Raw genomic sequence first — 27,328 nt, forward strand, 5'->3', positions numbered from 1 at the left:
TGAATAGTTTCTCTGGTGTGAAAAACTATAAGTGTAAATAAGATCCAAATTGTATAACTGACCATGTGAAATAGGAAGAAAAGGGCTAAAGGTGTGGGGGAAGTGGGAAGGGTAGGGGAAAGGAAATAAGGGAAAAGAAAAAATATGAGAAAAGGAAAAAATGGAAACAAAATCTTTGTAAATAGGGGAGAGTGGAGGGGTGAAGAGAGGGCAGGGGTATGGGGAAACTATGAGAACCAAGACCTGTCATGTAAAGGTACAGGATCCCAATGATGGATGTAACTGTACTGTATACCTAAAAAGTACCGATAAACTCAATAATAAAAGGATACACAGTTATAGCTGATGGTATATCTTTCTACTTGAAAGAGCCTGTCTTTAAGCATTGCAGTCCATGGATTTTTTGTGTCTGAGATTTCTTTTGTGCACCATGTCTTTATTTCCTCGACCACTGTATTTTAACGGGCATACCCTGGATCAGAAAGTGCGGATGTGGCAGGGGGATGTGGGATGCTTGGTGGAGATCAAGGATGAGGTGGGGGTGCTAGGAGACAGTGTGAAGAGCTATTGGTCTCTGTGGTCGACCATCTGGGAGAAGAATATTATGTCGTTCTCTGCCATGCTCTAAATCTGAGCTAGAGAGACAGGACAGACACAGAGCTGGGGTTTGGCGTTGGCTTTTTCACTTGTTAGGTTGGTGCTGAGCTGTGGCAAATTGGCAAGATCAAGTTTGGTTTTGACAGCAGGGAATCACAGGAGGGATGGGAGTCTAGCGTAACCTGACGCAGCACAGGCCTCGCTTGCTTGTCTCCATCCTGGCCCCTCTACCGTTAATCCTGGGCTGGTGACAGGTTGAATCTTTCTCCTATTACCCTCTTGTCTTGGAGACTAGATGACTGGTATTCCTGCATCACACCCGATGTTGGAGGAAGGTGACATGGTCCACATACTTTTATAGATCAGTTTCCATGCAAGCAGATTGTTCTTTTCACCCCAGTCCTTTCTGGCTCTTCCTGAGATGATTTCTGTGAAGGTGAAAAAGATTTTAGTCTCTATTGTGTGAGAAGTATCCTGGGGAGAACTATAGGTCTTTTAAATTTTTTAAGCCTCTTGTGCAGGAGGGTTTGTTTTTCTGTTTTTTGTTTTCCCCCATAAGAGATACTGTGTCCTTCTCAGTCTATCACATCAGGAGGTTTACCAACATGGTCTCTGTTTCCCAGTGCTGGTATGTTAGGGTTGGTTTTTTAACTAAGGTGGTGTCTACTAGATTTTCCAACAGTAAAGTTGTAATTTTCCTTTTTGTGATTAATAAGTATCCTCTGAGGAGATACATGAAGCTCTTCAAGTTTTCATCCTCTAGTTTTAACATCTATTGATGATTCTTTTCTGAACTAATTATTACTGTAGTGGTTACCACATGGTGATTTTTAAATTCTATCAATCTGCCTACATTACTCAGTGTTCTCTTGCAGTAAGGAAGAGCTTTCCTTCTTTTCTCACCTATTTGTATCAGTATGGACTCAGGGTCTCCTGCTTGATCCTGTGGAATATCATCGGTTACTGCCAAAAACAAATAATCAACATCTAAAGATAAATATCAGACAAATCTAAATTTAGAAGCATTCTAAAAATAAATGGCCTATATTCTTGAAAATACCAAGACCATAAAAGACAACGCATTTAAAGCACGCGTTCCGGATTAAAGGAAACTAAAGAGATGTGATGATTGTATGCAGTATGTGGATAGGAAAGGGATCCTGGACAAGAGTTTTGCAATAAAAATTTTTCTATAAAGGAAAATAGTAGGATAATTAGAAAAATACTGGGACAACCGAGTAAGATCTGTAGTCCGGTTAGCAGCACTATATCACTGTCGATCTGACCTTCCTAGTTGTTATATAAGAACATATCTTTGTTTTTAGGAAATACACCCTGAGATGGTTAGAGGTAAATGGTCATTTGTTCTTCAACTTACTCTTAAATGGTTCAGAAAAAAATCAACAAGAACATAGTAAAATGTTACTATTTGGGAAACCTAGCAGAAGGGTACATGGGAATATTTTGTGCTTTTTTAGCAGACATATAAGTCTGAAATTATTTCAGAAATAAGTTAAACTTCACGATCTCCCAGGATTTCCCCGAGGCCTCAAGTGTTTTATTTTCACTATCAAACTCAACCTGCATCCTTACGGTCCCCAAGTGTGTAACCAGCGAGTCTCCCTCCCGACCAAGTCAGTTGTCCCTTTTCCCTTCCTTAGACTGAAGCTCGTCAGGAGGAAGGCACCAATGAGCACTTCTGGTGGCCCCATGTCGGGCGTAGTGTGATTCAGGGGAAGGAGGCAGTTGGACTCCATGGCTTTGTTGCCAGTCCTTGGCTTTTGGCTTTCTGAGTGCATATAAAGTCCAAAATGACCATGTGGAAGGAGAGGAGAAGACAGCTGAAAGAGAGGTGGAAAATTGGCCTGATAAAATTTATTAAGACTTCTAATATTCCAGACTCAAAGTCTGTTCACAAGTGAGTTCCGATGTAAACCCAGTAAAAAGGAGCTAACTACTGGGAGAAAGAGTTTTCCATTCTTGCCTAATTTCTTTCATCTAGAGCTTGGTTTCTTTTCTATCCAGGGATTGATTTGTGCTGAAGAAGCATGCTTGTTCTTTTTTAATTTGGGAGAAATGAATAATGATTACAGCTTAACTCTTTGGGGCCAAGTGTGGGCCAGTCAGAGATCTTGCAAGCAAAGTTTGTGGGAGTCTTACCACACCAGTACTGGGGGTCTCAGCCAAACCACCCGTCTCTAAAGGCAGAGCTATGATCTGTGGCCCCAGAGACTGAATGTAGGAGAGGAGCCAAAGTTTTCAAGCAGCCAGCCCCGTTCCACCTTACAACTGGGCTCCTATGAGCAATCGGGAGGCAGGCACAGAGCAGCACTCAGGCCTCCGCCGCCTCCTCCTCCTCCGTCCCTGCACTGCACTCAGCACAGCAGTGGGGCTGCTGCTGGCTCTTTCACATTCAGTAGCAGATGCAAAGCCCATGATCACTGGGAGGCAGCGTGTGGTTCACAGGGTCAGAAAGTCACACAGGATTTGGAGATGAGCTGTCTTCACTGACTGACTGAACAGGGGACAGGGGAGGGGGCCCAGGGGGTTTCACTTTTTTATTCACAAATTTTAGCCTTAAAGGAGGAGGAGGCCCACCTTCCTCATATCCTGCCTCTTCCTCATTCCTAGGACGGTACCCGTGGCAATACTGGGCATCTGCCTGGAGAGAAGGGCCAGCCTGTTCCTGCCTCAGAAATGGCCACTTGGATCTGCACTTGGATCTGGTGTCAGTAGCTGGGAGAAAAATGTCGCTCTGAGACTGGAGGCGAGGCTGTCTTGAGATTGGTGCACTGGGACCCCATGGGGATTGTGGTGCTTTGTCGGCTCTCTCAACTACATTTATGTGAGGTAGCGTTTCTGAGAGCGAGTGCTGGGGCAGGGAAGTAATAAGGAAGGATCTGTCAAGGGAAGGCTGGCTGCCACATTAATCTCTTGTCCCAGGTTGTGCTCAGTGATGTAGAAAGGACTACTCTAAGATCCACTGACATTTTAATAGGCACCTGAAAACCCTGTGAGTGGGAGAGGCGAGTTTTCCCAAAGCTGGCAAGGCACAGTACTGGGAACCAGCCCTCATTAGCGGGTGCTGTGTCCACAGGCCAGCAGGCTGAGGAGCAGGCAGGTAATAATTCTTTGTTTACCGAGCTCTCAGAAGACAGGTCTATTTGAAGGAGAAACCCTGATGCCTATAGGACAGCTTGTGTCCCACCTTAAGAGAGGCTACAAACAGCAGCCGTGGACTGGAGTCAAACAGCGCGGGTTGATTTCCAAACTCTTAAGACCCATGGATATTAATCTCTCCAGGCTTTGTTTCCATGCCTACAAACATGGGGGTAGAAATAGCATTTTCTTTGTACGATTGTGGCAAGGTTGTTAAAATGAATCAGTATAAGCGCATGGAACAGGGTCAGAGACATAGCAGGAGCTCTATAACTGTTGGTTTATGTTATTACCATAAATAAGAGGCCCCTCAGAGGCTATTTATTGTGACCACGCTTCGTGATTATCTCAAAGAATGGAAAATACTATGCATGGAAAGATCATTAAGCTGTGCTCGCCGTTAACAGTCATTACTAAAGTTTCTTTTGCCACAGAAACCTGTCTCAGCTGCTTGAGTTTTTAAAATCTTATATCCTAATCTATAAAATGAGGATAGTAAGAGCTCAGTATTTATGTGGGTATTGTGAATCAGCCTGTATTATTATCCCCATTATGTAGATGAGAAACAGACTCAGAGCAGTGACGTCACTTGCCCCAAGTCACACAGCAAGTCACGCTGTAGATACAGTTCAGGTGGGTCAATTCTGTAGCCTGGGCTCCTCACTGCTGAGAGACAGAGAGGGAGAGAGACAGAGAGAGAGGGAGGGAGGGAGAGAGAGGCAGAAGGGAGAGCGACTCCAAGTTGTAATGAGCATTTTCTAAATGTATGGGTGGGCATGGAAATTCAGTGAGTATGTCATAATGATAACAAGGGAGTTGACTTTGCTTTTTTTAATAGGGGATCTTTTTTGTTTTGTTTTGTTTTGTTTGGTACTGGGGATTGAACTCTGGCCCTTGTGCTTGCAAAGCAGGCCACTGAACCACTGAGCTAAATCCCCAGCCGTGGGAGTTGACTTTTCATACCTTGTCCACGCAATTCCAAATGACTATTTTGACTTTTTTTTTTTAAATTTAAAAAGGTGACAGGGCTGGGGATTTAGCTCAGTGGTGCTGCGGCCTCCCTTGGAAGTGCAGGGACCCCAGTTCGATCTCCAGTATCAAAAAAAAAAAAGGAAAAGAAAAAGGGACAGATTGCTTTTTACTTCCTTCCTGGTTGCTGCTTTAAAGGGCTGGTCTGTCCCTTTGGAAGGTGCCTTCTAGGATCCCACCGTCCTGGCAAGCTGGTCCATGAGCCAAGGCACTTGCTCTAGAGGTGGTGAATGGGGAAGAAAAAAGAGAACCTGCGGGGCTGCTGGTGATACCTGCAGGAGCAGCTCCCTGGAGTGCATCTTTCTATGACCGTCCCTCTCGTCTGGGAAAAAGGGCTCATCCGTGCTCCAGGTGTTCCTCTAACGAATTCTTACCGCTTGATAGCAAACGCCTGACAAACGCAGGACCCTTAATGGAGCCGCCCACGGGGAGTTTCCTGGAAACCGAGCGGCTGCAGGTCCGCTTCCCCCTTAGTCTCTGGGTTCCGCTTCAGATGTGGCCTCCTTGGGCGCTCCTTCCCGGCCACCTCCGCTGTGCAGCTCACCTCCCTGGGCCATCCTGTCTCACCGCTTCGTGCCTTCTGTCGTACAGAAATCCCGCGCGGTCGTTTACTGTTCGCTGCCGTTGATAGGGCAAGAAGTTTATCTGTGTGGTTCCCCCAGCTGTAGCGAAAATTCCTGGCACACAGTGCTCTGTAGTTGTTGAGCAAATAATGAATAAATGGATGACGTGTCACTGATTTTTACCCAGGAAGAAAACCATCTGTGGCTTTTTTTTTGAGACAGGGTCTTGCTGTGTAGTTCAGGTTGGCCTCGAACTCATGGAGACCCTCCCGCCTCCTGCCTCAGCCTCCCAAGTGCTAGGATCACAGGCGTGCGCCACCACGCCCGGCTGAAAACCTTCCGTGACTTTAAATGGAGATGGCGTGAGCGGAACGCTGGCCTAGCTCCCACGGGCCATACTGGCACGTCCAGCAGGGGTTAGCGAAGCAGCCCATGTACTTTCTGAGTTCCATGCCGGGGACATTTAATTTCTGTTAATTGGCCCCAAGGAGGAGGAGTTGTTATGAAGGTCACCAGTCAGCTGGAAGCTCGCCCGTGTCAGACCTTCTTGCACGTCGGAATGGACATTTGATAAATCCATCCCCAGAGGGTCTCCCCTGTGTGCTTGCTGGCTGCATTCTGGGGGGCAGATGCCCTGAGCATTAGACCTGGAGCATCGGAGGTGGGGAGGTGATAGGGATTAACCAGAGAAGACTGACGAAGGTTGTGGCATTTAAAAATAATGGTCCCATCAGCTCGACCCTGGTACTGATTATCAGCTTATTTGAGAGGCGACAAGAGCAAGGAAATGGATATTTCCAGTCTTTCAGAGCTGGCCTCACTGCTGCTTAACTGTGACCTTAGTCAAATGATTTATCCTCTGAGCTTCAGTTTGTTGATCTTTAAGGAGGGGATGATAACATTTAGCTCATGGGTTCTTGTGAGCATTAAATGAGAAAATGCACGTAAATAATAAGAACAGTAGCTACCATCAGAGTTTTCTGTATGCTGGACACATGCTAATGAGTTTATGTCCATATCTTATTTAACCCCCACCAAACCACACAAGGAAAGCACAGTTTATACCTGAACTTTACAGGGGAGAAAGCTAAAGGTTGCAGAGGCTAAAGGACTCGCCCATGGTAATACAGTGAGCAAATGCAGTCTGGACTCGAATCCAAGTCACTGCATTCCACCGTGCTCTTAACTGCCTGACAGCAGACCTGGCCGGGGCCTGAGGCATCAGCTCAGGACCTGGTGTTGAGCATGACTGGTAAGTGGCAGCTGGTGAGGCTCTGTTCTTACCTTAAGCATTTCTCCTGCTCACCCTGCTTTCCAGCCTTTGTCATCCCTGCAAACTCCCCAGCAGCTACCATTTCCAGGCCCCTTTCTACAATGTAGCATCTCCCTTGATCCTCTCTCAGCCACCCTGCAGCAGAGCGCCTCCTATCGTTTCCACTGTTTAGGTGACTGAAGAAACCTCAGAGAGGTGAGTTAGATTGGCCCCAGTTCAGATAGCCAAGAAGTGGAGGGGCCAGGAGCTGAAGCCAGGGACATACGACCCCAGAGCCCTGGCATTTTACTGTCTACACCCTGGTGACATCCCTCTGTGCTGCCCCTCCTTCAGGACCTTTTCTTTGTGATGAAGATCTTCTGAGTACCAAAACACTCTCACTGTTCCCTTCTCTCCCTCCTGTACAATAGAGCCTAGATTCTTTCTGTATTTGAAATGTGCCTCCATACCCGTTTATTGCTAATAGTTACCATTTATTGAATACTTCCATTCACTCAACAGCCTGCTCAGAGCTGCCAAGCGTGATCACATTTAATTGTAGCAAGAGCTCTGGTTTTTTTTGGTACCAGGAATCAAACTCAGGTCCTTGTGCTTGTGAGGCAGGCAGCAGAACCACTGAGCTAAATCCCTGGCCCCCTGTTTGAGGCCCCATTTGAGCTCTGTTTGATCCCCATTTTACGGATGAGTCAGCTGAGGCCCAGGGAGGTGTTGTAACTTTTCCAAGTTTCTTTTTTCATTTTGCCAAAGGAAATATAGCTAGTAAATAACACACTTGGGACAAAACTCAGGTGATCTGGTTCAAAACTCATCATCCTAGCTATTACATTACTTCTCCAAATCTGGTAAGGTTCTGGTGGCTGGGAACAGAGCTGGTACAGTGATCCCAAATCCTTTTATTGTCTGGTGCTTTACAGTTTGGTCCTCTGTTGGAGACTCCCATAATGAAAACGGCCTCAGCTCCCAAACTCACCAACATCTAAAAACAACTTTAGCTAAAAAAAAAAAAATCAATTTATAAATAGGATGTACAAAACAGTATTTGGAAATGTGGTTTTGATATCTAAAATTAGCCTTCCCTTCACAGCACTGTCACCCTCTGCCTGCTCTGGTCCTTGTCTTGGAAGCTGGTGTGCGCTCTCTGGCTGTGACTGACACGTCCTCTACGTGTGGCGCAGGCCTCCGCTCTCTTCTTGGCAGACACTGAGGAACCGGGGAGAAGTCAGGGGGAGCAGCAACCTAGCTCTGGTCCGTGGGGGCAACAGTTATTCAAATTCCTCTTTTGGCCTTCGGGCAGGTTTTAGCTGTCTCCTTATGTTTTGACTCAGACTTGTTATTTGCTTATTTGCTCAGCTCTCCTGGGTGTGGAAATCGTTCACGGTCCCCTCACAACTCAGGGAATCATTTTCATAGGACACGTCTGGGCTGCAGGACACGAATGACCTCCAGCAGTCCGATGCCGACACTGCAAAAGGTGCTGGTCAGGTTGGTCGGTCTTGGCAGCACTGGTTCCAACGGTGCTAAAATAAAATGCACACGGCACACAAAATGGCCTCTGCAAATGGCTTTTGCCTTTCTTCCTGGGTCCTGGCTGATGTCCTTTTAGTCCTTACTGTGCTGCAGTTCTTGTCTGTCAGCAGTGACCCTATTTGCATAATTAGCTTGCATCTGTGGGTGTTGTCTTTGAACTCTGGATAAACACCAGCAGCACGGGGAACACTGAAAGACATCCGCTCTCTGAGTCCTCTTGTCCCCACTGCGGAGATGAAACTGGGAGTTATTTTGGAATCATATCCCTCTTCTTCTGGGACTGTGCTCTGTATCATTTAGCATGAGGACAGGCAAAACCAGAAATAATCTCACAAAGTGTGAGTGAGCTGGGGAATGTAAAACAATCATTGTGTTTTGATGTCAATGATCCAGAACCACATTGCAAGCTTTGGTTCTTTTTCAAGTTGCATGGCTGTGTCTGGCCGTCCTTGCAGCAGGGCAACTTTACCTTTTGGGTTTCCATGTGCAGAATCCTCTCGGCTATTCTCCTTCCCACCCTAAAATGCACAAGCCCTTACCTTGTTTTTCTCTGGGAGGACTTGACCTTCTGAGCGAAACCTGCAGGGTCTTCCCACTCATCCCAGGGAGCTCAGCAGCATAAATCTTTGTCTGCCCTCTCCAACCTCAGCTATACTAGAAGTATGTTTAGAGTCGCCACTGAAGAAGAGGGAGGTTGAAGATTAGAGTTTGGGCTTAGAGTTATGGGTCACAGTCCATGTTGTCTTGCGCAGGTCATTTGGCCTCTGGGCCTTAAGTCTAATCTCCAAAGTGGGTGACAACAGTGCTTCTTCTGTGAGGTTAGGTAGCATAACGGATGTAGCATGTAAATCACTTGGTGTATGAAAGGTGCATTTTTGTTTCGATTTCTGCTTTTGTCTCAAACTAATTTTGTGACTTTAGGCAAGAAAGTGAGACTTTCTGTCTCATGTTTTTGATCTGAAGGGCCAAAATAGCCTTTCCCTGTATACCTCACAAATGTCTTTCAGTTTCAGATTCTGAGGAGCTGCTTTTGGCTTCTGTAGTCCGCCATCCAGGATCAGAGGAGAGCTGCCTAAAAGAGTCCTATACTCAGCCAGGCAGGTAGAACATGCCTGCACTTGTAGCACTCTGGGAGGCTGAGGCAGGGGGATCAGAAATGTGAGCCCAGCCTGGGCAACTTAGCAATTAGCAAGACTCTGTCTCAAAATAAAAATGAACAATAAAGGACTGATGATGTAATTCAGTGCTAAGGCCTTGGGATAAATCTCTAGACACACACACACACACACACACACACACACACACACACTCAGACTCCTATACTCAACAGTTTGGGCACAGCCTCAACCTGTATTTCCCCATACCGAAGCAGCAAAGAGTACTTGGGAGAATTCTTGCACAGTCCCTCCAAACTAGAACCTCTCAAAACCAGACATATTTGTGCACCAAAATCTGTTTCCAGCAGAGTCCAAAGCCTGAGAATCCTGAGGACAGAAGCCAGGTGGGCTCAAATATTCTGGCAGAATACAATAGCCCAAAGTTGCAATGCTTGCTTTGACTTGTGTTTACTGAGTAACACTGTGGGCTGCATTGAAAATTCCGAAGTCCACCTGTAGGCTGATTACAAGGCCGTGATAAACATGGAATTCAGGATAGTGGTTGTGAGGGAAGAGAGGAGAAGAAAAGGATGGGATTGGAGAGGCACACAGCAGAATCCAATGCTATTGATAATTACAGTTTTGTGATTTTAGTTTGCTGGTTGGTTTGTTTTTGTACCGGGGATTGAACTCGGGACCTTATGCTTGTGAGGCAGGCGGCGGAACCACTGAGCTAAATCCCTGGCCTGATAATTCCAGTATTTTAAAAAGTTGGGTGGCAGGTATATGGTTGTCTTATGATCCTACTGCATATCTCCTATGTAGGAAATGTTTAGTGATAAAGCAGGCAGAAAAGCAGAATGATGTCTAAAACCCAGAAAAAAATGAATAAGAAACAAACTATTCTGTATGAGGACAGTATCTTTCTACGGTAATGTGTTATCTGTTTTCTCTGTCCTGTTAGACACTGTAGCTCATTCTCTCTCACAGCCTGGTCCAGAGTGGGTGATGGATAACTGCTGTCGAGTGAATGGATGGGTGCATGTTTAACGCTCCTCCCTGCCCCTCATCTTTGATTTGAAGGTAAACCTTGGATCCCACCTCTGCTGCATTCTATTTGTCAAAGCGCAGATCAGTGGACAGAGCGCCTCCCCAGAACATTTTGTCTCTGCTCTAGTCGAGGACATAATGCTGGCAGACAGCTCGATCATTTAACATTGCTCTATTTCAAGCAAAATGTCCTTGCATGATTTATTCTCAATGACAACAACCTGCCGCGAGGATCTTGCAGTTAGCGTCTGTGGTTTGGCCCTGCCTCCCAAGCACATTCCCCAGGTGACTGTCTTTCACGGTCACCTCCGAGGTTGCTGCAGGTGCTAACGATCTCTTCTCTTAGCCTAAAGGAGAGCTAGGCTCTGTTCTCTCGGGATGTAAACAGGGGTAATAGCGAGCAAGAGACTGAGGAAAGGACCTTGCCGTTCTGCGGGCCATAGCTATTCACTTCCCAGGGAGGGCATCCGGAAGGGTGTGGCTGGCCCACAAGGTGGGTGAGAGGCTGAGAGGAACACCTGCTCTTCTCACTGAAACACACCTGCCAAATGGATGCCGGAGGAGCTGAGAAGCGCGCTGCCCGTGGAAGGCATCTGTGAAACAGGTAGATCAACATCCGTGGGACTCCCTTCCCAGCCCTTCCCTTCTTAGGCCAACAGCCTGGCAAAAGTGACTGGAAAGGTGTACGACGGCTTTGGGAAGAGTTGTGGGCTTGCGCCAGTGCTCTCGGGCTCTGAGTGACCTCTTTGGGGCCTGTTCTGTACTACGGAGTCAAGACATTTACTAACCAATATGCCTTAGGTACTAGCCAATCAGGACGAAGAAGGGCTTTATTCTAGAGGGCTTCCTTCCGGCTGGCTTTAGTGTGTTAACTACTGGATGGCAGACTGGTGGAGAGGATCTGGGGAAGGGTCGGGGTGTGGGACGGGGAGAGGCTTCAGGGAGCTCAGGGCATCTGTGATTCACCTATCAGTACAGAATGCTTTACTATTTTAACAGCTGGTGTGGCCATATTCCTGTTGACTGCCAGAGCGGAATGTCAGCTCTGCTATACAATATGAGAAAAATGGATTAGAGCCTCCTACTTCACGAGCTTCGGAGTCACTTGGGGAGCTTGTTAAGAGCACAGCTGCCTAGTTCCCACCTCACAATTGCTGCACAAGACTCTCTAGGGCCCGGATCAGGCTCACTGCACTTGGTGTAGCCAGTCCGCCCCGGAGCAGCCTGTCTCTAAGGATTCGGCTGTAGCTTTGGGAGGGTGTACGATGATCCGAGAGGAGTCCAGCTCAGGCTCCAAGGGGAACGCGCCGAGTTCAGGCATGGCTCGGGTCATGTGAGTGAGTGAAGCAAGTTGTGGGGCCATGGCCGACTGATGAGTGGATGAACCCGGACCCAGGTTCCCTGGACTGCTCAGGGGAAGCTGGCCCCATGTGGACAGCCTGTGACCTCCCAAGAGAAACTGAAAGTCACTGAGCTGTGCTTGGAGTCAGTCCTCCACCTCATTAAGTCATAGGTGGGCCACTGCTTCAAACATGTCTGCTCCATAGTCCCAGCCTAGAGATGGCAGGAGGGCAGGGGAAACGGGGCTGGTCCCACAGGAGGGGAGGGATGGCGACAAGCCCTAGGCAAGGATCTTGATGCTGCTTAATGAGGCCATTTCTTCAGAAGTGGTTGCTAGAGACTGTTGTCCTCAGCTGGCCGTGACCCATTGTCACTTCTCACAGTCCCCCTATTGCCTCCAATTAAATCCTACCCTTTTTAAAATTTATTTTTTATATGTGTGGTTTTAAAGCAGGGGGAATCAACAGCCTCAAGTATAAATCCAATTCAGCACCTTTCTTAGCAACATGGTGCTGGGATCTGACCATGGGGCAAAGGGGCACCTTTCCCAGGGTATCTTGAGGCTTAGCAGAGGGGGAGCACTCAGGATGGAATTGCGCCTTCGGACTTGAGGCTGTAGGGTTTCACCTGGGATCCCTGGAATGTTCCACAAAGGAGTGGATTCATCTAAGGACAAGGGAGCTTGGCTTGACTGCTACATTTAAACCCAACTGTCAAAGCTCTCCCCGTGGTGGGAACACCATTTCTCCCATCAGATTGTCTGTCTGACTCTGTCTTGTCCTTCAGGATTCAGTTTGGATTGTGGTCTGGTGTTCCCACACTATGCCGTGTTGGGTTCTTTTTCGCACCACAGTCCGGGGTATGCCCTTGTTTTAGAATTTCCCACTTGGAGTTTCAGTGACCTATTTTCTTAAAAACATCCAAGCCTAGCATTTGTTAGGTGTTCTCTGTGCATCAGCACTGTTAAAAATCATGTAGTATCATCTCAGGGAAGCTTCACGACAGTCCAGTGAGGTTGGTCTTGTTATCATTCCTATTTAAGAAAAGGAGGCTTTGGGAGGTTAAGTAGCTTGCCTGACATCACAAGGCCAACAAGTGATAAATGAGGATTTGAACTCAGTTTGTGTGCAGCAGAGCCCGCTGGGATCTGTGCCTCTATAATCAAAACAGAACTAAGCTGCTTCCTAGCAGTATGGAGCCAGTGCCCTGAAGTCAAGGTCGGTCTTTTGGTTCATACAGCACAGTCCCAAGTTGGGCTTTGATATCTAATAGTCTGTATCCTTGCTCTGTCAACTCTGGTTAGTCTTAAAGCCTCAACTTCCTTTGCTCTCCAATGGGGACAGTTACAGCTACTCTATACAGTTTTTGTTTTTTTGTTTTTTTTTGGCAGTTATATGAGGGTGTGGGCCTGCGGTCCACATTGCTGTGCCCAGTGTGTAGTAATGGTTAGAAACCAGTTGGTGGGATACATTAAAGGTGCTACAGAAGTAAACTTTTATCCAGAAACAACACCCCATATCCCTTTCAAACATTCTTAAAACTCTAGAAAGGTGAGCTTTGGTTTGGGAGTGAGTGAGGTTGGTGCTGGGTGTGGGTGAAAGGTTTGGATGGAAGGGGGTGACAGGCCTCGGAGTTTTCCCATTTCTCAAATCGGCTATCCTGTAGAGATAGTGGATAATGGGGAGAAGACTTCGTTTCATGCTCCATTTTAATTTCCACTTCATAAACATCTCTCCATTATACCCAAACAACTTGCTTGACAGCCACATAAGTGAAAAATTAACTGGATCTGGCCAGGGATTTAGTGCCATGGTGCCATGGCCCGCGACGATCTCACACATGACACATAATGACACATGTGACACATGATCCTTGGCAGGGTTAGGGTTTTGCTTTGTTCTATTACATTCTGAACAAGTCTACAGATAGATTTTTTTTTTTTTGGTTTTTTGAAACAGGGTCTCACCATGCAGTTGAGACCGACCTGGAACTCACCAAGTAGCCCAGGCTGGTCTCGAACGCACAGCGATCCTCCTGCCACAGCCTCCCGAGTGCTGGGATTACAGGCATTTGCCACCGTGTCCTCTATACAGATAGTTTAATATGCCAAGTATGTAGGTAACTAAAAGATACACTTGTGATTCTAAAACCTGCAAGATCTAACTATGGGAAAGATCTAAGTAGGCCTGCATTTTTTTTTTTTTTGGTTTTTTGAGACAGGGTCTCACTAGGTAGTTGAGACTGACCTGGAACTCACTCTGTAGCCCAGGCTGGTCTTGAACTCACAGCAATCCTCCTGCCTCAGCCTCCAGAGTGCTGGGATTACAGGCGTGTGCCACCATGCCCGGCTAGGCCTGCATTTTTTTTTTTTTTTGGTTTTTTGAGACAGGGTCTCACTAGGTAGTTGAGACTGACCTGGAACTCACTCTGTAGCCCAGGCTGGTCTTGAACTCACAGCAATCCTCCTGCCTCAGCCTCCAGAGTGCTGGGATTACAGGCGTGTGCCACCATGCCCGGCTAGGCCTGCATTTTTTTTTTTTTTGGTTTTTTGAGACAGGGTCTCACTAGGTAGTTGAGACTGACCTGGAACTCACTCTGTAGCCCAGGCTGGTCTTGAACTCACAGCAATCCTCCTGCCTCAGCCTCCAGAGTGCTGGGATTACAGGCGTGTGCCACCATGCCCGGCTAGGCCTGCATTTTTTTTATGGGATCCAGTGTTAGCAGCAAATGACATTTATGCATCAAAGTATCCACACTGATGGGCACACAATGAATGTTAAATCCTAACAAGTAAGTTTAAAGAGAATAAATGGGTTGTCTCACAACATGGCCTTGACTCCCTGCAATGCCCCCTCTCTCCTGTTTACAAGGCTCTGCCTGGCCAATGCTGCTCACCTCAGCTCTTTCTTGGTGGAGTCACCTGGTTTTACCCCTTTCTTCCTTGCAAACCCCGTCTCTTTTGCTCTACTTGTTGGGAAGGTCAAAGTTGCCTCCCGCCAGTGACTCTTATCTTTTTCTCTGGTATGTTCGTCTTTCTGTTGTACTCTCATCTCTTCCCCCTTTCTCTCTTCTGTATTTTTTTCACCCTCTCTCTCTTTCTCCCTCCTTCCTCTCCATTTTCTCTTTGTCCTTCTTTGTTCGGCCCCTCTGATAGCAGCTTTACTCTGGGAAGCACTTCCTCCAGCCTTAGACTCCCATGTTCTCATTGACAATGGAGCCTCATGGCAGAGACAACTAGTCTACCCTAAAGGAGCCGTCAGGGAAAGCAAAAATGCAACCGTGTTAACATGCCCCTATTTAAGGCTGTTTTTCAGCACACTATGTTTTGGGAGAATGAATTAATTGTCCATAACACATGCACATCTGCAGCTCTGTGCTTCCTTCTTATCTATTGTGTAGGATTATATGAGGAGAAACAGATTGAGAAGCTTGAAGTATGATAATTTGATATTTCATAGTCATCTTTCTCATTTTGTTTGGTACAAAATCAGAAGTTTTAGTGAGCTTAAAATGTTCAAAGTATCCATCTCCTATAAGAATTATGATTCTGTGGAGGCGCTACCAGTGGCCAGTGTGTAGGCCTCAGAAGATGGCAGGAGCTGTTCTAACGTGGTAAGAGGAGAAAATGGTGACAAGGTCAAAGAAGCAACGCCAACGCTTCCACCTCTGCTGCGCTTTTAGGACATCACAGACATTCTACATGGGACATAGAAGATGAGAAGCCGTTCTGGAGGACAAAGTGGCCACGGCACTCCCCAGTCCTTGGTCTGGGTAGCGGGCCTTGCTGCACAGATTCATTATGCTCAGAAGGCCACTACACCCGGGGCAGGGATTCCTGCTCCCACCTTCCCTCTGCTGGAGGTAAAAATGAGCAGGAGGAGTCCCCAAAGAATGGCAGGATGCTCTCAGTGGAGCACACTGTATTTAAATGCAATTCACCTCTTTGTAGTCTAGGAAAAGCCACCTGTAGATTCATTTGCCGGGAAACATGGTCTGCGTGGCTGAGGCAGTGGACCCTGGGGTTGTAGCCTTGGCAAAAGATGACTTTCTTCGGAGGTCTGTCTGCTGTCCAGAGTGGCAGCCGCTTCGGTGGGCAAACAGGACGGTCACCTCTGGGCTCAAGGAGGCTGCTTCAGGCTGGGACCCCTTGAGGGCGGCTGACTGTTCGGGCTTTCCAGAGGAGGGATGTGAGGTGTGATGTTTGGTGGGAGGAGGGCTGTAATTCTGGAATCTTACAGTTTTTACTTGCTGCAAGAGAAAAGAGCAAAGGAACATGGGTGAGACGTGTACTTTTCCCCTGGGACTGAGTTCATATTGTTTTCCTACATTTGTCCCCACTCAAAATGCCTCATCTATGCGTTATTCATTCAGCAAATACTTATGTCCACCAGGAGTGCTCACTGTGCGTGAAGCGCTGTGAATCCAAGAATGAACAAAGGCAAACAGAAAAGCACAAGTGCACGATGGGGGAGATAGCAGATACCAAGAGCAGAGGAGAACCTCACTGCAGCTGTGATGGGCCTAGGCTGGGAAGGCGCCCTAGAGGCAGAGCTATTTAAATGGAGGCCTGAAGAAGACCGGCCATTATCTGGGAGAAACAGAGTAGGCAATTGTCTGTCAAAAGGGTTTGCTCTCTTCTAGCAAATAAAAGCTCACCTTCCCTGTCTCCCTGTTGCCCTAGTTAAGAGCTAACTCCTGGCCAAACTCTTTCTTGAGGCCTCTCCTCATGACTTTATTTACAGATTTCCTCAATAGCCTTGTAAGCCCTCAGTGGACCATTTGCTCACTAAACACCTGCTGGCTGAATTTAGCTTTCAAGATGTTTGAGAATTTGACTTATTTCTCCCCACAGAAAGGCTGGAAGACTGCATGTAAAAAGCCAGGACTTCATGTGTCTGTTTAAAAAAATCAAGGACTGGGCACGCTGGAGCACACCTGTAATTCCAGCCCTTAGGGAGACTGAGGCAGGAGGAGCACAATTTTGAGCATTGGCTGGGCACCATAGTGAGACCCTGTCTCAAAATAAAACAAGAAAGAAAAAGGGATGGGGAGGTAGCTCAGTGGTAGAGCATCCCTAGGTTCAGCCCTCTAGTACTGAAAAAAAATATCAGATCTGGCACACTGGGTAACTCCCCAGCTGGAAATACTTGGCAGGACCCAAGGAACAGCTCCCCTTTGTGTGAGACTTGTGATCTCCTGTTTGCTCCAAGTCCAGCCTCGCCCTCCTCCTTTTCACCTCTCCTAGTTTGTTAAGTATCTGCCTGGTAATTAAAGGTATTTGCTTTGGCCAATCCCTGTCTTAGGGCTTAATAAAGTATTCTGTAGATACTGGGAATGATTTTTTTCACCATGAAATTCAATCCTTGTATCCTCAACTGATGACCCAAAATTTCTTCATACTTTTTGCCTCTCACCAGCTAGCTGGGGCCTGGAGACTTACTAAACCCAGTCTGAGGGTAATATCGAATAGCGGCTTATTGGGCAGCTGTGCCTGGAAAACTTTAAATTGCTTGAATACTCTGAGTCAGAGTGAGAACTCCCAACACTTACATCAGTCACAACATCTTTTTGCAAATGCCTTTTCCTGTAAGCTATAGCTTAGCATCAGGACCCTGAACTTTTTCATTCCAGACACTCCTGTGCGTCAGGTATGTGGCTTTGAGGACTGGAATTTAGCTTCCCGAGGCTCCATATTCTCATTTTAAAATGAAGATGAAAAAAATACCTACTTCAGAAGGGTGTTATTAGGATTAAACGAGAGGGGACGGGTGAAGTGCTGGGCACGGTGCCTGCAGGTTGTTAGTACTCAGGAAATGCTTAACGAATAGGAGGAAGTTATATCTCCTTCCTGTTTCGGGGAGAATGGTGGAGATGACGGTGGTGGTGACTCCACAGTGGCAGTGATGTTCAAAACCTCAAAGATGACAATGAGTATCTTCTGATTTTCATTTTCTTTCTTTCTTTTTTTTTTTTTGGTACCAGGGATTGAACTCAGGATGCTGTGTTTGTGAGGCAGACAGCGGAAGCACTGAGCTAAATACCTGGCCCAGCGTCATCTAATTTTCTTAATGTCACCTCTTCCTCTCCAGATCCTTTCCACTTCAGGGGTATTTAAAAACCTCCTGTTTCCTAGTGTAAAGAGTAGAAGTTAACAGGTCTAAGCTCTGCCACAGCGGTCACCCTACCTTAGCGTTTGGACTTGACATTGTCCAGCGTGACCTTGATAGTACTTAGATTCTCGCCCCTGTCTGTTGCCTCTTTGACACAGCGAATGACTAACGGTATGTCAAGCCTCGTGTAAGCACTTAAGATCATTTAATCTCTCCAGTCCAACGGGCTATCATTATTCTTGCCTCCATTTTCCACATGAGCCAAAAAAAAGTTCAGAAGGGTAAAGTGTTTTGCCCAAAGCCACCCAGCCAGCAAGTTGCAGGGTTGGAATTCAAAATGAGATTTGTGTGATGCCAAAATCGTGTTTATTCCAAGCCTCTGGGCCTCCAAAGAAGAATGTATAAAGGATTTGCGAGGCATAAAGGAGAGTCGGTTCCATGTCTAGGGAGGGGAAGGTGAAGTGGGGGTGAGGGTTCTTTTGTGGCTGCACTTTTGGATCTTTGCCCAACTAATACTAAAATCTCAGGAGCTGAGACAGTGTGAAAAATTGGGGGCTAAAGAGTCCGGCTCTTGGTGTCCCTCCACTCCTACCTTTTCGATGCCATTCCTTGAGTTTTCTGGTTTCACCAGGATGGATGGAGGGGCAGATGCAGGTGGTTTTGGCGGAGGTTCACTCTTGGTGGGGACGTCCTTGCTTTCCATGATGAGGGAACTGGCTGCCGAGTGGAGCCTGGCTTCACTCCCTCTGCTGACCAAGGTGAGGCCAGTCTCCCCAGTGGAATCAGGCTTGGGTCCCATCTCCGCCACCGCTGAGGAGGAAGAGGAGACGCCCCGTGGCTGGAAGAACTGGAACTGTTGGGGTCGCACCATCATGGTGGGGCTGCGTCTGAGGGAGCCCATCACGAGGGCGGGGATTCCGGACTGGGCTGGTCTCTGCAAGGACCCATCTGAGGGGTTATCAGACAGAAATATCAGCATCAGGGGCGGCGGACAGAGGCAGGTTGGGGTGTGTGTGTCCTGATGTCCTGGAAGAGTGAAGTGCTTTCCTAATTTGACTGTGCTCACACTCTCCCGGGGTCTTCAAAGGTGACCTTATTCTTTTTTTAGTGCTGTTTGCTGATGCAGACAGTAACTAACCGGCTCACTGAATGGTGTATTTGTGTGTCAGAGGTATATGGCTTCTGTTTGGCTCTTCTCTCTGTCTTTCTGTCTCACTCCGTCTCTCTCTCTCTCTCTCTCTCTCTCTCTCTCACACACACACACACACACACACACACCCTGTTCTCTTTTTCCAGGGCTTTCAGATGCAGAGTGAGGAAGAGAGGCACAGAGATAGCTCCACAGTGAGAAGCAGATATAACGGCAGGCAGACTGCAGAGGAAACAAGAGACAGAGACTGCAAAAAAATTAAATATGAGACAGACAACTGAGCAGGATAAGAGGGAAGGAAAGAGGAAAAGCGAGGGGCAGGGAGGACGATTCTAACCTGCTACTTGTTGACCATCTGGCAAAGCTTTAGGCATGAGGTGGGGTGCTTTTTTGGGGGCCCCCTGCCGGGAAGAGGGCTGAATGGAAATGACAGCATGAGTGCTGGACAAGTAGGACACCAGACAGGGGCACGTTTGGAAACACTGTCCAGCGTCAGGGCTGTGTGTAGATGAGCTCCATGCAGTCTTATGACATAGAATCTCGAATCAGACTTTGTCCCTGGAGTCCGAGACCAGGAGGTCACCTCACTGCCCTGTACCTCAGTTTCCTCATCTGTAAGCCAGGGACAGGGACAGGACGTCATGGGGCAGGTGGGGGTTATGGCTTGTGATGTGTACACAATGTTAGTTGGATGGTAAGTGAAACATATTAGGTGCCCTGTGTTTTAGCTATCACTTATTTTAGGGTATTGGGCAATGTACCTTAAAAATACAACGTCTAAGAGTCTGGTTTTGACCTTTTCTGAACTCATTCTTTAAAAAAAATTGGGATAGTCCTCCTTCAGTGAAAGGAAACCATTCCTTTCCTGGGAATCAGAGGTTCACTGCATCCTGGGAGGAAATGGGGGACACACCTCTGAGAAACACTGCAGGCCATTTCTCGAAAGCATCTCCCAGTACTTAGAGTCGTAGGTTATGTGTCATCCAGAGATCTGTGTCTTGTGACACCCCACTGACATGTGTTTGACTCAAAGTCATTTATGTCTAGCATAGAAGGCCTGAGGCAAGGCCACATTCTGCATTGTGACTCTTTGTCAGGCTGGATGGGAACATGAAAAGCAGGACACTGACTAAACACAGTGGGCATTCTCAGCCACGGCAAGCAAGCCCATCACCATTTACACAAGCTTGACCTTTCAGTTTAGACATTTATTTTTCCACTGACAGCCGTGTGAGGTGCATGCGGTCAATTCTCCTGTCATTTCTCTCCGCTCTGGGGAGATTGATAGTTTGACGAGTCTCACCTTGGGAAAAGGAAGACAGAGAAAGCCTCCAGGACCCAGGAAGTCAAAGCAACCCCGGGAAGACATGTCCTGAGGCTCCCACGAATGTGTAGAAAATTGGCTCATGCTATCTCGTCGGTTTCTTATTTTCAAAAGATTTAATGTGTTCTTATTACATGTGCATACAAGGTAAGCATTCAAAGTTTTAAGCCAATCGAGATTTATGTGGAGGTAGGGAATTTATAAAAGAAAGCGTGAGTCATTGATAGTGGCCTGCAATTCTCAGCGTTCCTAAGTGGTCTAGACTGAGTGTGAATGCTTCAACCCTAAATAAATTCTGGATGGACTAAAGATGACCTATTTACTTGTAGTAACAATGACAAAGTATAAAATATTATTTAAAAAAACACTAATGTGTCTGAGAGCTTATTATATACCAGGAACTATACCATCAGTCCCATGGATTATTTTATTAGGTCCATATAGTAATAATGATGACATAAACATTATTTTTATTCCCATTGTACAAATGAAAAGACCGAATAGGTTAGTAACTGGCTCAGGGCTATTGTGGATACAGTGGCACTTTAGTTCACCAACTCAGTTCTCTCTGTGATTCTGGTCCCAAACCAAACTGGATCAGAACTGAATCAAATTTCCCCATAAGGTCAACATTGAACCTAACCATTGAATTTGATTCAGTTCTCATCTAACGCAGTTTGCAGCCAGAATGGTGGAAAAAATCAAGTTTGTGAACCTAGGTACCATTGCGTGTGTGCGTGCACGCGCGCGTGTGTGTGCGTGTGTGTGTGTGCGTGCGTGTGTGTACTGAGGGGAAGGAGTGGTGGAAAGAATGGGAGGCAAGGGCAGGAGGTTCCATTTAGCGAGATTAAGCAGCAGAGTAGTAAGACTGGTGGCCAAACAGGTGGTCAGATGGAAACGCTGCGACAGGGTACTGTGAAGATGCTTTTCTTTTGCTTGGGACATTTTCCTGCACGGAATATTGTTCCACATGTTACTCTTCTGCTCTAATTAGTTGTTTATCATTTTCATGTTTAATCACTTGTTAAGATTGCAAGAGAGAGTGCAGAACCCTGCTTAATTAAGGGACAGTAGAGTAAATCATATTTACTCCACTTGGCTGGTTACAGAGGAAGAAAACCTTGAACTTTTGCAGAACAGTTTCAAACACTTTTTAGAATCCTCCAAAGTAAAAATGTATGTAGAAATTCACTATGGTAAGAGATGAAAACATAGTTCCTAAAGGACAGGTCTGTATATATTGCAATGTAGATGTTGCGCAGGGAAAAATAAAAACATTCTACTGCACTCAGAATGATGAGCATAATTAAAGGGGGTGTCTGTCTGTCTGTCTGTCTGTCTGTCTATCTATCTATCTATCTATCTATCTATCTTCCTTCCTATCTATTTAAAATTTCTAACTGTGGGCTAAGGGTAGGAGGGGGACTTGCTTTTGTACACTTATGCATGCTATAACCTTAAAAAAATCCTAAACACACATAAAAAACCTAATGGGAATCAGTGTCTCTGAGCACTGTGCTCACTTCTTACCTTATTTCTTACCTCCAGCTCCTGCCCACTCACCTCCTGAGACCCTTCCTAGAGCATAGTTTGAGAAGCACTGACCTGGCAAAGGCTTTGGCCAGTCTGTCTGTGTAAAACCAGCATCTACCTTGGCTGTGTTCTAGCTATGTGTCAGCAACCTGACTGCTCTCATCCTGTGGTCACCTCGCATGCAGGAAGAGACCAGGGCAGTGACCTTCAGTCAGTCTGGCTTCAGTACAGTAATGAACTGTTTGGGGTTACAAAGAACCCTTTGCAGAGGTCCTCTGAGGGCCCAGATTCTGCTTTGGTCAAAAGCACCCCACATACCCTGGGCTTGGATCTCCCTTGGTTAGCTCTAAGCTCATACCTCTCTGCCACCACTTACTCTTTCTCATGCTGTTCCGCCCTTTCCGAAGGGACCCTTGTCCAGCAGCTCCGGAGCAGGCTGTGCTCTTCGCAGGGTTGACTATGGCCGTGGGCACAAAGACAGATTTGAAAGGACGGCTTTGCCGGGGATCACCTTCTGAAACGCTGCCTTGAGATGACACAGAAGAGGTGGATAATGTCCATGTGGTGTAGAGACCAGGGCTCTGGGAATCTGGAAAACTAGAGGCCTTTCTGGTTGTTGAACATTTTTTTTTAAAGAGAAGAAACAGAAGAGGAAAATGTTCAGTCAAGAGCCATATTTTCAAAAACTATCATCTCCTAACCATTTACCAAAATGATAAAGATTCCAGGAACTCCTCACTCTCTCCCTACGACACACACTTTATGTAAACCACAGGCCTAATGAGGTGGGCTGTGCCTCCTTACCTCTTGATAACTGTGTGGGAAAGCTGAGGGCAGGGAGAGGGGCTCATACGGAGGCCCTGGTGGAACTAGAAGACTTGAATTTCATCTTTCACTGCGGCTCTGATCCCTCTTTGTTGCACAGCCCTTCAGCACAAGATCTTGCATTTATTCACCTCATTTTGCACTGGGGCAGTTTCTTCTTCATTCATTGGCTATCCCACTTGAGTCTGAACTCTCTGAAGGCAGATTTTATATCCTTTATGTACGGCTTACGTTAATGATTAATGTACGGTGCCATTCATTGTGGCTTACGTGTGTTGAGTCCTTACTGTATGCTAGGCTTTTGCCCGCATCGATACATGAATTCTGTACTACAGCCTTCTGATGTAGTACTATTAGCACCACTATTTTATACATTAAAAAAAATACAGAGATTTGTACTTACTTACTCCAGCAACTGCTAGATTGGGGATTTGAACCCAGCTCCTCTTCCCTTACCACTGAGCTAGCTACACCACCTCCTGGCTGGTTAGAGCATTATCTAGTAGCAGGAAAACCCTTTTATTCTGCTTGAAATAAATGAGCTAAAGCAGCCAGTAGCCCCTGCACATGCACCTTCATGAGATCTTAATTATTCAGCCATAGGCTGTGGTTTCAAGAACATTATTAAAGTTTTATAAAATAACAATCCCTTGTTCATTGTTTCCAGCCTGCAACTCCCTGAACTGCCTGGGAGAGGTGGACATTTTACGGGCCTTTCTTTCCATTTTACCAACCCTAACCCCAACATCACCTCTTCAGCCACTCTGCTGATTCAGTAACCTCTGCTAATTGCCTGGAGTGATGAACTCCACCAAGACCCCAGCACACAGATGCCCTCATGATTTCCTTCTTGTCAATGCCTCCAGGTTTTCCTTTAGGGCAATTTCCATTCACTTTCCTTTTTTCTTTCCTCTCCTTTTTATTAAAAGAAAAATAATGTCATTTAATAATGAACCACTGTCATAAGAAGGTGGAGAAGGTGCCACTTCATTGTGGTCAGTGCTGCCCAACAAGTACGTAGCCAAATGCTCTCAAGGACCTGTGCTCACAGCAAGGGACTTCGTTTGCAGCTGTCACCCTGCCTCTGACCCCTGTGATGCTATGGTCACCAAAGAGGCCGGGGGCTTTGCACTCGCCTACATTCTAGAGAGGAGGCCTGGGAAGCAGAGAGGAATCCCAACACTGGTTCCATGGCAGAGTGCAGATAATCTGCCAGTCTTTTGAACAGAGGCCTCAAGGAGTTGTATGCTGCAAAATGAATTAGTAAGAGGAAAGACAGGTTCCAAAATTGTTTCCAGCTGTAGCAGCAGCAGCAGCAGCAGCAGCAAGGATAGACTACCACTAATTAGGCCCAAGCTAGTCTTATTCTACCAGTCCCTTCTTTGAATTGCTGTTCAAGGACTGAGGTGTGACTTCATTTTTCTGAGCCCAGGACTGGGCCTGATTCCAGGAACTCCTAAATCCCAATTCTCCCATACAACACTGAATCTATCTATGTCTTTTGGCAAAAAGCTAGCACTTACCTAATACTTTCTACCAACATCAAAGTACTTTGCTAACATGCAGTAATTAATCTCCATGAAGACATTATGATCCTTATTTTCCAGAGAAGACAAAGACAGTCTAGATATAAGTGGGAGGAGTAGATGTTGCTTCTGATTTGTTCAGGTCCCTGTGTCTTTTTCCATGTCTGGTATATTACCTATCTGACCTTACCCAAAATTCAAGAGGGGCATTACAAACAGCAGCTCTGCCGGGCCCACCACTGGCAGAGGCTATGGCTGTCTTTATACAGTCTGTGTAAAGTGCTAAAGGCCAAGGAGTAGTGGTCCATCCATCACTTTTCTCTACCCATAGGGCAGCATGTATGCACCTATGTGTCTGTAAAATTTACAAGAAAGAGAAATATACTGGCTAATTGGGCAGAAGGGAATTTGTTGGGAGAATAGGAGGGGGAGAGAAACGGTCTAGGAAACAGGAGGCTTCAGAGGTTTCAGCAAGGAAATCTACGGCAACACGTATGGGTCAGATGTTCCTGCTGGTGCTTTCATCATGAATAGGCATCACCTTTGCCTGCATCCTTTCCTTCCTTGCAAGTTTCAAAGTTCTAGCTGGGCCTCATCCTTAGCTACATGATGGATTGAAGAGGAAGGGGAGGAGGATTTGGTTTCTTTGGCCTCTGAAAAGTGAGGAAAGATCTGCCTCCCGCCAGGACTACATAGAAGAGCAGCCTCAAAGGGATGTTGGTGCTATGAAGAAGGGGTTTGGATGGCAGACAGACAAAAATTTGACAGCTGTTTGGTACAACTTGAGCCCATAAATGTCTCTAGTATTTGATGGCAGAGATTTAGTTGTTGTCAAGAAGAGGTAGGCAGGTTAGTGTTGGTTTACAACTTAGCGGGCTGGAGAACACAATGGCACAGTGGCCTTTTTGAGTCTCACTTGTTCAATCTCGTTGAATCCTAAATATAAACCCTGGAGTTTTGGTTAATTCTTGGCTGTAGTGAGTCCTCAAATTCAGGCTGGCTCAGTTCATTCAGAGATGATACTAGTAAGAGCAAATATTCTAATGCTTGGGAGCCACCCCAAATATCTTACCCTATTTCATAAATGTCTGTGCTACACACAGAAGGGGTGGGATAGCAGTGCAAACAAAAACAAAGACAAAGGAGCCAAAACCCACATGGAATCAAAGAGCAGAAAGGAGCCTTGGACAAGTACCCCAACCCCCTAAGTTCTCACACATAACTTGGTAGTAGCAGTAGAAACTCAGCTGACAAAGGACAGCATTTTCCAGCGCTGAGAAGTGGAGTACATGAAACTTCCCACAGTGGAAAGAATGGTTAAGAACAAGGCTTAGCTGAAGCCAGACAGACAAATAGGGTATATCTTTCATGTCCGAGATTAGGTGGGACAGGAACTTGTATCAGGAAGACCATCTAGGAAAACATAGCAAATGCTGAGAAAGCATTGATTCTTTGTCATTAAATAACCTCAGGAACACGTTTCTTGCCAAGAACTTGTTCTTGGGAATGCTCTTTGGTCACAAGGAAAATCGTGCCTGAACACTAGCAGAAGATATGCAAGTGTTTTGATTTCTGTGAGCTGTGAGAAAGGTGTGGACTCAGTAGCGAGCTGACAGCATTCAAACTTTGTTGAAGGAATGAAATAAACCATGAGTTATAGATTCTCTTAGTTTGCCTTTGGATAGTTTTCAACTTTAAAAAAATCTAAGAACCTTGCATAACTATCATCTTCTATCTCAACTTTCTGCCACGTGAAGAAATCTTTTTCCTGGATCTGTGGGAATCTAGACTTTATGTGCACTCTTTCTAGGATGAGATCTTCTTCTTCACTATCCACCTTGGCTGGAAAATTCCATGGGTTAGAAATGCAGCCTTTTATTGAACTAAAACCTTCTAATCTGTATCCCCTGGACTGTTCCACTGCCCTCCTCTATAACGAATTTACCTCCAGATTTACACAGTTTCTTAAGATCCCTCTGTGTCTTGTCTTCTACAGGTGAAACAAGCCTAATTTCTTATGAGTTTCTCAGTGATACAGTTTGCTGTTTCCTCACCATCTTTGCAGCCCTCCTTCCAGGCAGTGTCTGCCCTCAGTGAAGGTCCCCCAAAGTAGACATATGACTCTTGGTCTGACCCCTACAGAGTACAATGGGCCTGCCACTCTCCCTGGTGTTGTGACCCTCAGATATGTCATAAACACAGTGTTTGGTGTATAGTGATGGCTTTGCTTGGGTTGAGGAAGGTGGAGGTAGGAAGAGTCATGGGTAGCTTTGAGGTCTGTGTACATTTGTGGCCATGGTATAAGATGGCAGGATAAGTTTAACCGTGGACCAATGAAATTCACAGGTGGTGGCAGAATTTAAAAAGATGGGGAAAGTGGATAGGGAAAAGGGCTTGCAGGGTACCTAGAATTTGTTCTGGGGTGTGGATGAACATTTAGTGGTCCAAGTTCATGGAAATTGTGCCTAATGGAGTAGGGTCCTGAGAACTCTGCCCAGGTGTGCTGGGGAGGTCATCTGAGTCACTTTTTAGGTATTCCACTAGGTGGAGTGTTGGGGTGTAGGATGGGATGTGGGTTTCTTGGACTTGTGCAGAAGAAACCCTGAAATCTCATCCTTTTTTTTTTTTTGGCAGTTCTGAGCATTGAACTCAGGACCTTGCACTTGCAAGGCAGGAGTGGTCCACTGAGCTAAATCCCCAGCCCTAAAATCTCATTCTTAATCAAGTTGTCTAATCCTGGACAACGCTTTCCTCATCTGTAAAATATTATTTTCAAGATTATTAGGCATGGCTAGTGAGTTAAAAGAGGCAGAAGTGCTTGTAAACTATGAAGAGTTATAAACATATAATTGTTTTTGTTGTATATTTTTTAAAGAGTTAGGATAACAGGGCAAAGCTGTTTCTTGATCTCCATCAGTTCAACCCTCAGAAGGTCCCTGGTCTAGGATGATCCAATCATCTGACGCCTGAGCTTGGAGGGGACGCACCTGAAAACGGGGATGACGTAGTTGTTGGGGAAGACGCCGACTCGCCCCGTGACCAGGGAGACGCCCCGCAGCCAGCCGTCCTGGGGCTTCCCCAGGACCTTGATGCCTTCTCCCTTTTGCAGGTCCAGCTCATTGGGTCCATGGGCTGAGTAGGAGTGCAGGGCTACAAACCTGGGAGACACAGGGGACCAGGAGGGGAGAGAGTGAGCACGCCTCACGGAGGCCACAGGGCCTACT

At 46.4% G+C, this 27,328-nt stretch overlaps 1 protein-coding gene across 4 annotated transcripts in view; it reads right to left on the reverse strand.

The window, feature by feature from the left end:
- Positions 1 to 278: 278 nt before the first annotated feature.
- Sh3rf2 (SH3 domain containing ring finger 2) overlaps positions 279 to 27,328 on the reverse strand; it is a 125,748-nt gene continuing 98,698 nt past the window's right edge. For 2 of the 4 annotated variants that reach the window (XM_010627049.3, XM_010627050.2), the window contains exons 7-10: positions 27,092 to 27,262; positions 22,130 to 22,362; positions 18,339 to 18,694; positions 14,395 to 15,884 (exon numbers count right to left, since the gene is read on the reverse strand). In XM_010627049.3, the coding sequence (XP_010625351.1) occupies positions 15,609 to 15,884; positions 18,339 to 18,694; positions 22,130 to 22,362; positions 27,092 to 27,262 (1,036 nt within the window). In that variant the 3' untranslated portion in view covers positions 14,395 to 15,608. Of the gene's footprint in view, positions 1,026 to 14,394; positions 15,885 to 18,338; positions 18,695 to 22,129; positions 22,363 to 27,091; positions 27,263 to 27,328 lie in introns of those variants that run through there. The other 2 variants (XM_010627051.3, XM_010627052.3) reach the window with 2 other exon arrangements.

This window comes from Fukomys damarensis, unplaced genomic scaffold (assembly GCF_012274545.1).
Source record: "Fukomys damarensis isolate Sample0158 unplaced genomic scaffold, DMR_v1.0_HiC HiC_scaffold_3, whole genome shotgun sequence".
NCBI lineage: Eukaryota > Metazoa > Chordata > Mammalia > Rodentia > Bathyergidae > Fukomys > Fukomys damarensis.